Source organism: Bos grunniens, chromosome 8, assembly GCF_055505025.1.
Source record: "Bos grunniens cultivar Pamir isolate PY7600 chromosome 8, Bosgru_T2T1.0, whole genome shotgun sequence".
Lineage (NCBI taxonomy): Eukaryota > Metazoa > Chordata > Mammalia > Artiodactyla > Bovidae > Bos > Bos grunniens.
The window spans coordinates 101,695,591-101,710,828 of record NC_141172.1 but is presented as its reverse complement, the minus strand read 5'-3'; the positions used below and the strand labels follow the sequence as shown (position 1 = coordinate 101,710,828).

General features: G+C 46.3%; 1 protein-coding gene across 5 annotated transcripts in view; it reads right to left on the bottom strand.

The window, feature by feature from the left end:
* Positions 1-3,051: 3,051 nt before the first annotated feature.
* SNX30 (sorting nexin family member 30) overlaps positions 3,052-15,238 on the bottom strand; it is a 109,691-nt gene continuing 97,504 nt past the window's right edge. For all 5 annotated transcript variants that reach the window (XM_086316005.1, XM_086316010.1, XM_086316008.1 and 2 more), the window contains 2 exons: positions 12,779-12,931; positions 3,052-9,189 (listed from right to left, as the gene is read on the bottom strand). In XM_086316005.1, the coding sequence (XP_086172131.1) occupies positions 9,130-9,189; positions 12,779-12,931 (213 nt within the window). In that variant the 3' untranslated portion in view covers positions 3,052-9,129. The remainder of the gene's footprint in view (positions 9,190-12,778; positions 12,932-15,238) is intronic.

The following is a 15,238-nucleotide window of genomic DNA, read 5'->3' as shown; positions in this document are numbered from 1 at the left end:
CTGGGAACGTACATTGGGACAGCCACTATAGAGAACAGTATGGAGGTTCCTCAAAAACTAGAGTCGCCATATGATCCTGTAATCCCACTCCTGGGCATATGCCCAGACAAAACTGTAACTCAAAAAGATTCATGCACCCCTATGTTCATAGCACTATTTACAATAGCCAAGACAAGGAAAAGCCTAAAATGTCCATTGACAGATGAATGGATGAAGAAGATGTGGTACATATATACAATGGAATGCTAATCAGCCATAAAAAAGAATGAAGTAATGCCATTTGCATCAACATGGATAGACCTAGAGATCATCATACTAAGCAAAGTCAGAAAGAGAACGACAAATACCATATGATATCACTTATATAGTGGAATCTAAAATACAATACAAATCAACATATCTATGAACCAAAAACAGACCCATAGATACAGAGAGGAGACTTGAGGCTGCCAAGGCAGGGCGGCGGGGGTGGTGTAGAAGAGGGAAGGGACAGGAGTTTGGGTTTAGCAAACTATTATATATAGGATGGATAACAACAAGGTCCTACTGTATAACACAAGGAACTACATTTGATATCCTGTGACAAACAATAATGGAAAAGAATATGAAAAAGAATATATATATGTGTGTGTATAATTGAGTAACTTTGCTGTACAGAAGAAATTAACATTGTAAATCAACTATACTTCAATAAAATTTTTTTTAAAAAGGAAGAATCAGTTTCTCTTTAGAGTAATAGGCTAGCTGTTGAATGGTTTTGGGCAAGAATGTCGAATGCTTACATCTGTATATTAGAAAGAGGACTTTGGCAGCACTGAGAAGGAACTGGCTTTGGAAGGAGAGAGCAAGACTTGCAGAAAAGCGACAAGCAGAGAGGCCTGTTGAGGAATCCAGTTGAAGGTGATAGTGGGCTGCTACTAGGTAAGAAGCTATGAGGATGGAGAAAGTTAGACAGACTTGGGGGAATATTTGGAAGCTAGAGGTCAGCAGGAGTGGGTAGTGGATGAACTGCACAGAGAGAGGCATATGGAGGCAAGAATGATTCAGATTTGGGATTCAGGCAACTCGGAGGGAGGCAGAGGTCCTCGCTCAGACAGGCAACAGGAGCAGAGAACATGCGATGGGGAAAATGAGTTCAAGGCCACGCTCTAGGCAAACTCTAATCAATTTCCTCATTCCTCTTGAGGCCTTGCCTTCCACTCCAGCCCCTGACCAGTCCCCCAACCTAAATGAATCTAATCACTAGCTTCTCCATTCAAGCTTGCTCTCAACATCTAGAAAAATGTCCTTACTTGTCCATACTGACCCTGCCATGAGCTTGTGGGTATTCACCTAAGCAGGGCTCACAACACCATAGTATTGACTTTTTCAACCCCATCTGTCACCAGGGTAGTAGTTTCAAAACTTTTCAGCTTTCTCCAGGTCTTTCCAGCAGATGTTCTAAACCATTAGTTCTCAGAGTGCGGTTCCTGTATCAGCTTCATCAACATCCAATGGGAACCTGTTAGAAAAGCAAATTCTCTAATTTGATCTGAGACCTAGAGATTACCATACTAAGCAAAGTCAATCAGAAAAAGACAAATACCATCAGACTCTAGGGGTGGGGCCCCCAAATTGGTGTTTTCACAAGTTCTCAAGCTTAGAAACCACTATTCAAATCTATGGAGATCTTTTTCTCTTTCGAACTTTCCCTGAGCCCCCCTCCACCTCTCCCAGGATCCCTAATTCCTGAGGACCCCAAAGCCCTGCCCTTGGTTTTCCTCCCAGGTAATCTAGTCTCCCAGAACTCTCTTTCCAACAATCTAGTCAACACCTCCCCCTGGGTCTCCTCAAATGTAAGTCCAAACCAAATTCTTCTCCTACCCCACCATCTAAGCCTACTCCATCTTTTACGTTTTTCTGCTGATTGATTTCCGTAAATGGCATCACCTCCCAGCTCCCAGGCTGGAAATCACCAAGTCATCTCTGACCTCTTTGCCTCACCACTGAAATCCATCTCCCTTTCCATCACTTCTAGTTTATCATCCACTCCCTTCTATTTCCCCAGACCTTCAGTCTGCCTACAATCCTCCAGCATACTATTTTCATAATCTTCTTAAAAGGAAAACAGTTTTAAAAAACGATATATCCCCCTTTAAAATTTTCAACTGGCAATACATAAATTTTCAGTAAAGCACACAGGAAGGATTCTTACGGGAACATCTCTGATATTTAAGTTGGCTGGATTTGAACAAGTAATAGGATAAGTCTTCCTATAAGGGTTATGACATAAGGAGGGCCCAGCAGACACTTAGGTGCTTTATTGTTTTTATTGTGCTTTATTGTTAGTCCTATCGGCCACCCTTCAGGAAAGGCATGTCTTCATTTCAAAGATAATAATGCTGAATTTCAGAGAGATGGCACTTGCCCAAAGCTACATAGCTAGTAAGTGGAAAAGCTAAGACTTGATCTCAAATCTCTTATCCCACACCTTACTGCCTCATTTTGTGTGACTCAAGTCTTATATTCATGATGTCTACTATCAAAAAGCCAAGCTTAGCACCTGTAGGAGTCTAGTTCCAGTGCATGGCCATCATTAGGTAAGCTTAACTGAGCATTGTGGTCTCTGATTTACAACACACGCAGATGCGCTAAAGAACCACAGATATTTCTCCTTTCTTTACAGATTTTTTTAAAAATAGCAATTAAAAAAAAAAAAAGGCAATGACTGGCTCTGACTCAGAATATGACACTGTGCTTTGCTATGGGATAAAGTGGGAAGAAATCCCTCATGTAGTTACCTAGGCTGGCTGCCAGCCTTCCTGCCAATCACAGTTACAGATGGACAGTAGGTGGTTTCTTCATCTTCTCAGATCAGTGCCATCTTGTAAGATGTAGGAGAGGGTAAATTGAGGATAAGAAATGAAGAATAAAACAGTTGGTATTTTTTCCTGTTGCTTTGCATATCCTGATTCTTGCCTATAAACGGATACCTCCTTAGAGAAAATGAGAAAATACGATTAAAAGTCATGCATGTACTATAAAGCTGTACAAATGGAACATGACTCAAGGTAAAGAAAGCATCTTTTATAGGTTTATTGGTCCATTACTTTAAGTTAATTGAGGTAAAGAAACCTGTTTTAAAATTTACAAGCTAATAGTTTTTATCAAGCAATACAAATTCATTTATCTTGAAATGTAATACTAATCCCATAGTAAACAATGGACAGAATTTTTTTTACAGATATGAAAAAAAGTGGACAAAATTCTCATGCCAGCATCAAAAATGCAACAAGAATTTTTTTTTTTAATAATCTCTGGGTTCCGTAATAAAAAAAAAAAGTGACATTCTTTTTAAAGTTTGGTAGCTTCATGAAACAAAGACTTTGATCTGTAAATCACTTTCTCATCTACAACACACATTCTCAAGCACATTTTTTTTTTCACAGCTTTTAATTTGGCTTAATGGCAACATGGACAGAAGAGAACACATTTACACGGAGGACTTCATCAATACCTCAAGGATTTCCTTTTAAAATTTTAAATGTAAAGAATGATTTCTCAAATAATAAACAGTCGATAATTTGGACATGACCTAAGCAAAAAGGTTTGGTTTTTTTCCTCCCCCCGCCCCCAACAGTTAAAAGTTAGAAAGTTTGCTGGCAGTTTATTTCATGGGAATATATCAGATGTACCTCATGTCTGAACACATTCCCGACACACAGACATCAGGGAACAGGCACAGGGGACAGAGGACAGGGCCCTACAAGATGGGACCAAACCGCAGGGGTGCCCAGGGCAATGGCACTGACTGTTCGCACATGCTGGTTTGTTATTTGACGAGGGCCCAGCTGACACAGGCCTCACTCTATCCCACTGAGTCACGTTTTTGTTTGCAGTGTCCTATCTCCTCCTCACGTCCCCACTGGGGAAAACGCATCCCCCTTCCCTCCTTCCAGCAGCATCCGTGACTGGAGGGATGGTCTGAGACTGTGAGCCAGCCTGCCACACAGCCGTGTGGGCAGGGTCTGCCTGCTCACACCGGCCTCCAGGGAGCCCAGAATCACCTGGCGAGGGCTGCGCTGCCTGGAGAGGTGCACGTGCGGTACCCAGTCACTGGCTTTTATTAACAGCGAAAGCTCTGTGACAAAGGACGAGATTCTGTGAGTCAACACCGTGTGTTCGCTGTTTTTGGCATTTCGACCTGTGGAGAATTTCTATGTAAAATACACTGCTCGGAGGCCCCACAGTATCATTTAAAAAGCTCTTCTACAGAATCGGGGTAAACCTTTAATATTGTCATCATCTACAGAGTTCTTTGTATCTGTGATTTGTCGATGCTGATACCATAATATCCTCTACAATAAAAAATGTGCCAAAAGGCACGAGATGCGTCTTCCACACTTGAAAACAACAACGAAAAAGGTTTTGTGGTCCCTGTATTTCCTGACATTATCAAAAAATATCATTTGGCAATAGCAGTACTTAGCTTTCTCTTCCCAAAAGGCAGCCCTAATTATGAACCTCACTTTCTGGCTTGTTTCTTTAAGTGGAATGAAGACTGGCTAGGTTAGGCCTCAAGTGTTTAAACTGAACAACTGATTACATCTCTAAAAACTCTTTTCTAACCAGAATCTAAACAACAGTAGTTGAAGAATAAGGCATATTAGTAGTTGTTGACAAATTCTCAAAAAGTACAGTTAGGCTTTTAACAGTCTGTGGCATGTCCAAAAGTCTGGATTTGTTGTTTTTCAAGTGCTAAATACACAATGTTTATGAATGAGACAAATATCTTACTGGTTTGTTAGAGTTATTTTTTCCAAGCACTTATTTACAGGCTACCTATGGTAATAAAAACTACCTGGATAACGTGTTTTTTTTTTTGCCACACAGAAAGGGTTAGGCAGTCATACCCAGAGAACATTTCAAACACGTATGATTGAGAGAACAGTCACACCCCCTGTAATACCCCTCCCCCAAAGCTTTTCTAACACACACAACCCTGTGCCTGCTGCGATCTGTGCAACATGGGGAGACCAGGGACCCTCAACCTAAAAAGCTGGCCACCTACTGGGTGGGCTGATGAAAAAAGTCAGGTTTCTTAAATTCACTGAATTCAAAACCGCAAGGAGGTGAGCAACTCCAACACACCCAGCTCCGTCTGTAGGTCTGGCCCAGAGGGTGGCAGGCAAATTCGAGGGAAACGCCGTCGGAAGAAGAGAGACCACAGTGAGTGAGTGGGTGCGTGGGCATGCTCCACCTGGTGGCCCTCGGGGACTCTGGGAAGGGAGAAGGCAGACCCAAATCCCCAACATAATCTTGTGTTACCCCAGCCTGATGATGAGACCATCCTATTTCCACAGACCTTGAGAGCAGGCCGTGAGTGAGGAGGCAGGGACCAGCACTGGCACGCCCTACCCTGACCACACACAGACCGACACTGGCCTCATCTGTTTGGGTCTTGGGATGGGTTGAAAATGGGCTCCACCCTGGCTGCTCTAAAGGGCTGTTTCTGCTCAGAAGATGGGCTAGTCTGGACTTTGCTCTCCCTTCACTCTCACCAGCTCAGGACACAGGGCAGAGAAGGACTCTCATGAGACTCAGTGAACGGCGTCGAAACAGAATCAAGTGCTCTCGACTTGAATGCTGTCAATGGCAGGGCCAAGTCATACAAACTCCGAGTGCCTCTTGGGCTGATACTGTCCCAAGAGCAAGTCCACGTGCAGACAGCCACACGGCAGGTTCCCTTCTCTAGGCTGAACTGCCCGGCATCCCAACGCAAATGGCAGCCTCGCAAGCAATGAGGGCCAGGTGTGCCTTTTATTCCCCCTGTTGCGGATGGCGACTGAGAAAACACATTCAAGTCAACAACATGTAAGACACCCTCTGGGTGTGGCTGAAATTTGGCATGAAGACACCCTTAGGTTACATTCACCACCATCCCTAGAGGTGTGCTGGTTTGTTATTTCAGCTAAAGAAAGGTGTGTGGCGGGTTCAATGAGCAGCACAGTGAAAACAAGCCAGTCACGTCCACAATTGCACTTATCTGAGCAATCATCATTAAGTCTTAATAAAGGGTAAAACCCAACCCCGAACCTGGCCTGAGCAGGAGTAGAGGTTCCTTGCTTTGAGCACAGTAGCTGAGAGCCTTCTTGGCAATCCAGCCCCGGGTAACGACGAGCAGTGTCCCTAAAATGCTATAAATCACCACTGCTCTCTTCAACCTCATCTGCATCTCTAAGATCGCTCAGTTTCTACAAGTTCTGTCTTCTGCCCTAGCCTGGACTTCTAACCCAGGTGAATGGAACCTTCTACTTCCCCAGCCCAGGGACAGTCAACAGGCTGACTTTCCACTCCACGGCCATGTACTCAAGTTTCAACCTGTCCACATGCGTCTACGGTTAAGACACAGCCTCAAGCAAACTTCTCCTGGAAAATAAACACAAGAGAGGACTTGGTGATTCAAGACTTTGTGGAGCCATGAAGGATGGGGTGACGAACCAGGAGGCAGTCTTTGGCACAGAGGTCTCTGGGTTACGCTTCTCATGGGGAATCACCTTTGTGATGATGGAGATAAAGAGGTGAATGCTTGGGGCTGCGGACCTTCGGTGGTGGGGCCCACGGGGATGCGAAGGGCTGGAGAGCCTCCACCACTGCCTACTATCCCTTGCCTTCTGGGCCAGCCTCCTCACCTCATCAGATGCCAGCCAGAAGTAAGGGACAAAGGTTCATTTTCTGGAACGACCACTCCTCCAAGGAAGGCTGCAAGGTACCCTGGTCCTCCAAGCTCTGCCACCAGTGGCAAGCTGGAGGTTGGTTTGCCTCATTCCAGCTCTCCCTGGAGGCTTAAAAGTACAGGCACTTCACTGAGGGACCACACAGAGAAAGAAAAAGCCCAAGATGCCTGCAGTGCTTCAGAACCAGTCTTCTGCCTCCAATCATGTAAGAGGATGACTGTGTACCCCACCTATCTCCATATGTCCCAGCAAGGAACCTGATGGGTTTCTTCTGAAGGGCTGCCTTCTTGCCCAACTGACCTCCCACAGGAACGTCCCTGGGCTCTGGCCAGTAGCAGCAGACTAGAGTCTAGTCTTCCTGTAACTCCTTCCATGGTTCTTCCCAAGCATTCGTCATGCTGGACATTTTTAAAGCATACGTTCCACCAGGCAAGACTTTGCACGTTTGCCAAGATAAGTGTTCACCTCTAGGACAGTCTAGTGTCTTCTGCAAAATATCCACAGAAGGCCATCAACCCACTATCAGATACACGCCCTGATTCTACCAGCAAGCTGTCAGGCTGGACCCGCACCACCTCAGCCACACCAACAGGATGGTTTAGAGGTAGAATGAAACACTGAATCACCACTCGGGGTCAATGAACTCTTCTTACCCTTTTTCTCCACTGAATCATCTCTAATTGTACCAAACGGAAGATTCACATCAGAGGATTTTAGAATGGCATGAACAGGGTCTAACAGTGCATGAAAGTACCAACTGACACACAAATTATCCCTTAAACCATGACTCTTTCAAACATGATGAAAACGAAACCAAACTCTTCTGGGCTGTCCAGTGGCTGCCCCAAGATCACCTCTGCAGCTGGAAGCAGGATGCAGTGCCCTCAGGAGGCTGCGTGCTGACCAGTATTTGCAGGTTCACTTGCAAACACAGCAGGGTCTCAGCACAGCTGTTTCATTAAAAAAAAACAAACAAACAAAAAAATAATACCACTTATTTGAGGCTCAGATTTGTAATTTTATAGAGATGAGCCACAGACGAAAGAACACAAACATGACATAGGTAGTTTCACTTCAAGAGGGGAAAGATAACGAACTGGAGGAAGAGATCCTTTTTGTCTACTTTGTGTTGACACACTTGAGAAGGAAACCTGTTAAGAGTCTGAAATGAAGCCTCAAATGGAGCCAGGAGGAGATGTGAGCTGAACTAGAAGCAAAGAGTTTGCTGTCACACGTGTCATCTTCGAGGCCCATCTAGATGCAGGCTCTTCTTTCTGACTAGGAAACAGTAAAGTTAAAGCACTTCACGTGGACCGTTCATTCACACTAGAGTTTACAAACCTTCACTGTATCCTGAGAACACGCCCGCCTCTCTCCCAAAGGCTGACCAAACGTTCAGTGGACACAGGAGGAAACATTAAACCAGCAATGTTTGGTGAGGTAAAGGCAAACTGCAGAAAGTGGACGTGGGAGGTGGGGCTCGGTATACGCCCGCCGACCTCAGCAACTCTCAACAACTCGATTATTCCGACTTCAGGACAACAGATGACCCTTCTCAGGCCTGTCTCTCTACCCTGATGACATTTAACAAGCAAAAGAACGGTGAAGAACGTCACAGAGAAAAATGCACCCTTTTTTTCATTTTACATAAAACAGTTCCCAATCTACTACATTTTAGTGTCAGAAAACGAGTTTGGGGAACACTGCTCCCTCCACTTCCCAAGGCATTGGCATGAGGACAAAGACCCTGGCTGGCTGGCTGTAGCGTGGCTGCACCAAGACACCGATTTAAATGGTCCCACATGAACCAGAAACTGTAACATAGGTGTCACTCGTGACGGGCAGGCAGCAGGCCACACTCAGAGCCACACAGACCCCTGTACATTAAGGACTTTTCCTGGAGGCGCCGACACCACCTTCCAGGCCGAGACAAGTCAAGGCCCATGGAGGCCGATGTCAGAGCGGCCGGGCATCCACAGAAGGCAAGCGCTGCCTCCTGTTCATGCCTTCCTCATGGCCTTGCGAAGCAGGACCCGGTTATCTTCCTCAGCAGGCAACTCTGCTGGCCCCAGAGATGGGACTGTAACGAGATGTCAGAATGTCAGCTGAGGGCTGACGTGTCCCTCAGTTTCAAATCTTCGTAGTGTCCCACCGAGCAGGCTCCTTCACACCACCAAGGCAGCTTCTTCCACCGAGAGATGATGACAGCCCTTTACGGACTCCACCAAGGAATAAATACTCAGGGAAAACAACTGTTGGACAGAGGCAGGGGGAGGGGGAGGGAAAGGAATACACCGAGGAGAGATGCTGCTGCGACTGTTTTCTCGGTGCCACGTGTCTGGAACCGCAGGGACATTCCAGGGTGGGTGCCAGGCCCTGCGTAGGTAGGAGAGTCTCGGTCCCGAGAAGGAGCTTACTTGGCCTCTTGCTTCTCCTGCAGTAGCGGGATGATCGACTCCCACGCCATGAGGCACTGGAATGACAACACACACGCAGCGCGTCAGCGTGGAGATGCAGATTTCAGGGTCAGCTTTGAGCTACCCTCCCAGTCAGTCCTGCTGGGTCACCTTTGTCTAATGATGCCCTACACGGGTTATTCAGAGCTGGTGGAAAGAAGGGAGGCAATGGGTGTTTGTTTCGACTACATCCTCCTCCCCCATCTCTGTGAAAGACAGCAATGTCTCTACGAAGCCTAAGTGAACTATCTGTAAAGCTCATCCCAGTGAGTGGAAAGGTATTCACTGAAAGAAACCCCCTCCCTTTCAAAAGCAGAAGAGAAAGGCAGGCTGCAAACCCCTGGTGAGGCCCCAGGTTCCCATCCGGGATGGAGACACTGCTCCATGTGTGGGTGGGAGGTAGAAACCATCTTGGAATGGGCCAGATGTGTGACTCGGGGCGCTCTCGTTCAGCCACCTCGGATCTGAGGTGGAGAACTACACAAGGTCTTCCTGAGAGGCAGCACTGGGGTGAAGCAGGACTTCGTGCTGAGTCACTAGGGAGGAGGATACATGGCAGAGGGGAGCAGACACACATCCCCAAGTCAAGCCAGGGGAAGGGAGTGGTGAATGGCTCACTGCTTCCTTCCTTGGTGACTCTGAAGTTGGAGAAGAAGCTGGACTCAGACCCTGCCTTACAGAAGGAAGCCTGGGGAGCCTCAAGGAACTTGCTGTCAGAGAGAGACCCAGAGCGGGGTCCGTGGCATCCTGGATCCCGCTCTCTACCTCTGCCATCATCTCTCCTCTGGAAGGTTCTATGTCAGTGATGGGGACCAAGGCCATACCAGCTTGCCTGCTTGCTTTCTTCCTTTTTTAGCATTTTAAAGATATATTTTATTATACAACTATTACATGGAAACATTTTCACTGTAAAAAAAATTCAAACAATACAAATGAACCAACTAAATATGAGCTTTCTTTACCAAGTGAAATACTGGCCAAATGCTCAAGCTTTTCCCACCCAAGGACCCTTACACACGTTGCTCCCTTTGCCTGGAATACTTGTCCTTCGTCTCTGTGACTCAGGTTAAAAGTTGTGTCCTCAGACTGGCCTTTCCTGCCCACTCTGCTTGCCCCTTCCATCCTGATCTGAATGATGCCTCCCTCAACTTTTCTCCCAGCTTTCTGTTCTTTTCCTGGAGGGCCTACATCTCTCTGAAGAGGTGGGATTCTTGGATTAACGTGTCTCCTCCACTAGACAGGGGCTTTCCTGATAGCTCAATGCAGGAGACCCCAGTTCAATTCCTGGGTCGGGAAGATCTGCTGGAGGGACAAGCTATCCACTTGAGTATTCTTGGGCTTCCCTTGTGGCTCAGCTGGTAAAGAATTCACCTGCAATGCAGGAGACCTGGGTTTGATTCCTGGGTTGGGAAGATCCCCTGGAGAAGGGAAAGGCTACCCACTCCAGTATTCTTGCCTAGAGAATTCCATGGACTGTATGGTCCATAGGCTTGCAAAGAGTAGGACGCAACTTTCACTTTCACTTACCACTAGACAAAGGGTCCTTATTGGAAGGACTGATGCTGAAGCTGAAACTCCAGTACTTTGGCCACCTCATGCGAAGAGTTGACTCATTGGAAAAGACTCTGATGCTGGGAGGGATTGGGGGCAGGAGGAGAAGGGGACGACAGAGGATGAGATGGCTGGATGGCATCACCGACTCGATGGACGTGAGTTTGAGTGAACTCCGGGAGTTGGTGATGGACAGGGAGGCCTGGCGTGCTGCGATTCATGGGGTCGCAAAGAGTCAGACATGACTGAGCGACTGAACTGAACTGAACTGAATGGCAGGAGTCCTGCTGCTCTGTGTATCGATGTGTGCAAGGGACCAGGTACACAGATAGTACACAAAAAGCATCTGCCAAGACGAGCCCCAGGGCAGGGGCCTGTTTGTGGTGTAGTGGGAGGACACAGATAAAGGCCCTGGGTTTGAGATCTGGGCCCTGGGAACACTGGAATTAATCACCAAGAAGAGGAGGGGACATCAGCTGAGTCAGCCCTGGTGCAGTGGGAAAGTGGGGGACAGTGAGGGTGGGAGGGAGGGAGGAATGGAAGCCCCATTCACTGCGTATCAACCACTTGCCAGGCACATTCCAGGTGCTCCGGCATCATTTCAGTGTTTCTTCACCATCACTCAGTGGAGGAGGATCACCCCCATTTTACAGATGAAGAAACAAAGGCAGAGAGAGGCACCCTGCCTAACAGCCCAGTCAGCAGACGAATGAAGCCTTGGCTGCACCTGGAATGATCTTTCCACCTGTGGGCAGGCAGGACTGTCCCCATCACTGACAGTGTGTGGGAATCCTCAGACCTGTGGACCCAGTGGAGCCAACTCTGACCCTAGTTCAGTCATTCACGAGTTGTGTGACCTTGGGCAGAGTTTTAAAACCTTGCTGAGCTTCCATGTCTTCAGCTTTAAATTGAGAGCCTCTAAAACCCACTTCACAGTGTTATGGTGAAGATTAAGTTTAAATTTAGCAAGCTGACATATGCAAAGCATCCAGCCCAACGTCAACTCAGACACACAGCGAGCATCCGGAAGAAAGATACCGAGAAAAGGAGGATGGCCCCTCCCGCTTCCCCGAAGCAGTCCATCCTTGACCTGGCAGGCAAGGGCCGTTCCATGACTCTTTCCCTTAACCCTCCTCCAAACTAAGATGCAGACACGCTGCCTCTGAGCAGTGGCCAGAGCATCAATGTTTTTGAAGGAGATGGATTCCTCCAGTTTGGGCCAAGGACGTGTTTCTAGAATTGTGGTGGGAGTAGCTGAGTTAATGCTTGTCCAGCTTGATTTCAAGTCTACAGGTTATTTGTTGAATTATGATTGGGCCATTCTTCATCTTCATTAAGCTTTTAACAAATTCATTAGGATTCATTAGCAACCATGCTCTAGAGTTGGATGTGCTAGGGGCAAACCTTGACTGAGGATATTCAGCTGCAGCTTGATGACAGTCGAGCCTGTGTGCGTGCGTGTGTGTTGGGGGGCTTAACCTGAAGTCCACAGATCAAGGGACTCGTGAAAAAAAAACCGTTTTTTAGTGTTAATAGTTTTCCTTTGTAATCCTATATCCTTTTGTATTAGGTATTTAAAAACAGTATTTTAAAGTCTATTTTAAAAAACAGATAGTATTCTAATAAGGAGTCTCTAGGCTTCACCAGATGACCAAAGGGATCCATAGCAGAATAAACGTGACGAACCCTTGGGTGCAGAACCACAGAACAGCCTGACAGGGCCCCAAAGCCTCCATCAACTGGGCGCATCCATGTGCTACAGGCCTGACTGGGAAGCAGCTGCTAGAAGAACTAAGAGGGCTTGGAGGGTAAAACCAGTTTCATCAGCAGGGTGTGCAAGTGGAACCCCTGTGGGCACCTGAGGGGGACCCCTGGTTCCAAACCCAGCACCATATCTAGCAGATCGGGGCAAGGACACACGGGTTCACTAAGGCTAAACACGTAAATTAAGGGAAGGAGATGGGCCTGGCAGGATCCTTCTGGACTTCTGGCAGGCCCTGACCAGAGGCTCTGGCTATTAAGGGGAGGGCTGTCGTCTCATCATCAGCTCATTACCTTCTCGTAATACTGGATGTTCTTGTCAGCCATTCCCATGAGCAGCTGCCGAAAGTCCTGTCTCTTGTTGTTCTGCCACCTCTCCATGTCGGCTTTCAGATCAGCATTGAAACACTCCATCCGATCCTGACACTTCTCTACATCTGCTGGGACCTGGGAGGGGGATGCGTACATGAGAGCTCTGTATGTATAACAAGGACCTCATGCCCCGGGCTCATGTTTGTGAGAGGCCAGATTACTGTCTTATAATGCCACGAACACATTCCCTCCTCTGGAGGTGCAGGCATAGCCTTGGGTTTCCAAGTGAAAGAAGGAATTCTGAAAAGTGCCATCCCTGACCCAAATATTCAAACCCATCCAAGCTAAACAGTGACTCATGGGGGAAACACCTGCCTGTTTACAAACAGGAAGAAGAAACACTGTGATTCAGAGTCATTTGTCTTTGGTTCCTTTTAGGAGTTACCCATCTGTAAGTGAAAGTGTATGTAGGTTTTGCGAGTGTACAGCAGTGTTTGGTACCGCCCTGCTATTCTCCCATGCCCCATACGGAAAGCAGAAAATCGGTGTTTTCACATCACATGAACTGTCCCATTACCCATGATGTTTCTCATTAACCAGAGAATTCACTGCAATAAGAAGACAATTGGTCCACTTTACAAATCAGCTGGAGACTTATCCATGCACTCTCAGGTAGCAGATAATCAAAAATAAAGAGTCAAAGAGATTGTCTTTAATCCATTGTATATTCTTGCCTCCTTCAGAATGGGAGAAAATAATAGCAAATGAAGCAACTGACAAACAACTAATCTCAAAAATATACAAGCAACTCCTACAGCTCAACTCCAGAAAAATAAATGACCCAATCAAAAAATGGGCCAAAGAACTAAATAGACATTTCTCCAAAGAAGACATACAGATGGCTAACAAACACATGAAAAGATGCTCAACATCACTCATTATCAGAGAAATGCAAATCAAAACCACTATGAGGTACCATTTCACACCAGTCAGAATGGCTGTGATCCAAAAGTCTACAAGCAATAAATGCTGGAGAGGGTGTGGAGAAAAGGGAACCCTCTTACACTGTTGGTGGGAATGCAAACTAGTACAGCCACTATGAAGAACAGTGTGGAGATTCCTTAAAAAACTGGAAATAGAACTGCCTTATGATCCAGCAATCCCACTGCTGGGCATACACACTGAGGAAACCAGAAGGGAAAGAGACACGTGTACCCCCAATGTTCATCGCAGCACTGTTTATAATAGCCAGGACATGGAAGCAACCTAGATGCCCATCAGCAGATGAATGGATAAGAAAGCTGTGGTACATATACACAATGGAGTATTACTCAGCCATTAAAAAGAATACATTTGAATCAGTTCTAATGAGGTGGATGAAACTGGAGCCTATTATACAGAGTGAAGTAAGCCAGAAGGAAAAACACCAATACAGTATACTAATGCGTATATATGGAATTTAGAAAGATGGTAACAATAACCCTGTGTACGAGACAGCAAAAGAGACACTGATGTATAGAACAGTCTTAACTCTGTGGGAGAGGGAGAGGGTGGGAAGATTTGGGAGAATGGCATTGAAACATGTAAAATATCATGTATGAAATGAGTTGCCAGTCCAGGTTCAATGCACGATACTGGATGCTTGGGGCTGGTGCACTGGGACGACCCAGAGGGATGGTATGGGGAGGGAGGAGGGAGGAGGGTTCAGGATGGGGAACACATGTATACCTGTGGCGGATTCATTTTGATATTTGGCAAAACTAATACAATTTTGTAAAGTTTAAAAATAAAATAAAATTGTAGTTGGAAAAAAAAAGAGTCAAAACTGGGTAATTCTGGGGAAATGGAAGGCAAGTTGTTTATGAATGCCATAAACCATGAAATTCAAAGAAGAAATATACAGCAGGCTGGTTCTAGTTTTCCTTAAGGAAGTTTAGAAGACTTTCTCAAAATAGAACTAGGTTGCCTGAATTTCACAACTTTCACTTTGCTTTGGTGAGTTTCACCCACTCTACACCCAATATTGTTGGGTGTAGATAGTTGGATAGTATAGTTCCAATATAGTTGGAAAGAAAACACCCAATATTATAAGAAGGTAATAGGAAATGGTAACCCTAGTACCCAAAACATAAAGCTGGCTTCTCTCCTAACTCAAGAGGCTCCACTGGACTTTGATGGTGGCCAGGGGGTTGGGGGCAAGGAGGGAACCTGCCCAAAGCTGGGTCACACAGTCACCTACCAAATGCTTTCCCAAAACAAGTGAGGCCTTGTACATTTTGTGTGCTGGGGCCTCTGATTCCGAATGTAACCATCAAGGTCAATCTCTACCAACCAGGGAAGTTTTATACCCAGACATTATGGGCAAGGAGCCCAGAAACAAGGCCAAGCCTGGGGAAGTTGACTCCTTCAGGGCTTCCAAAGTGCTGAGGGCACTTGGCCATC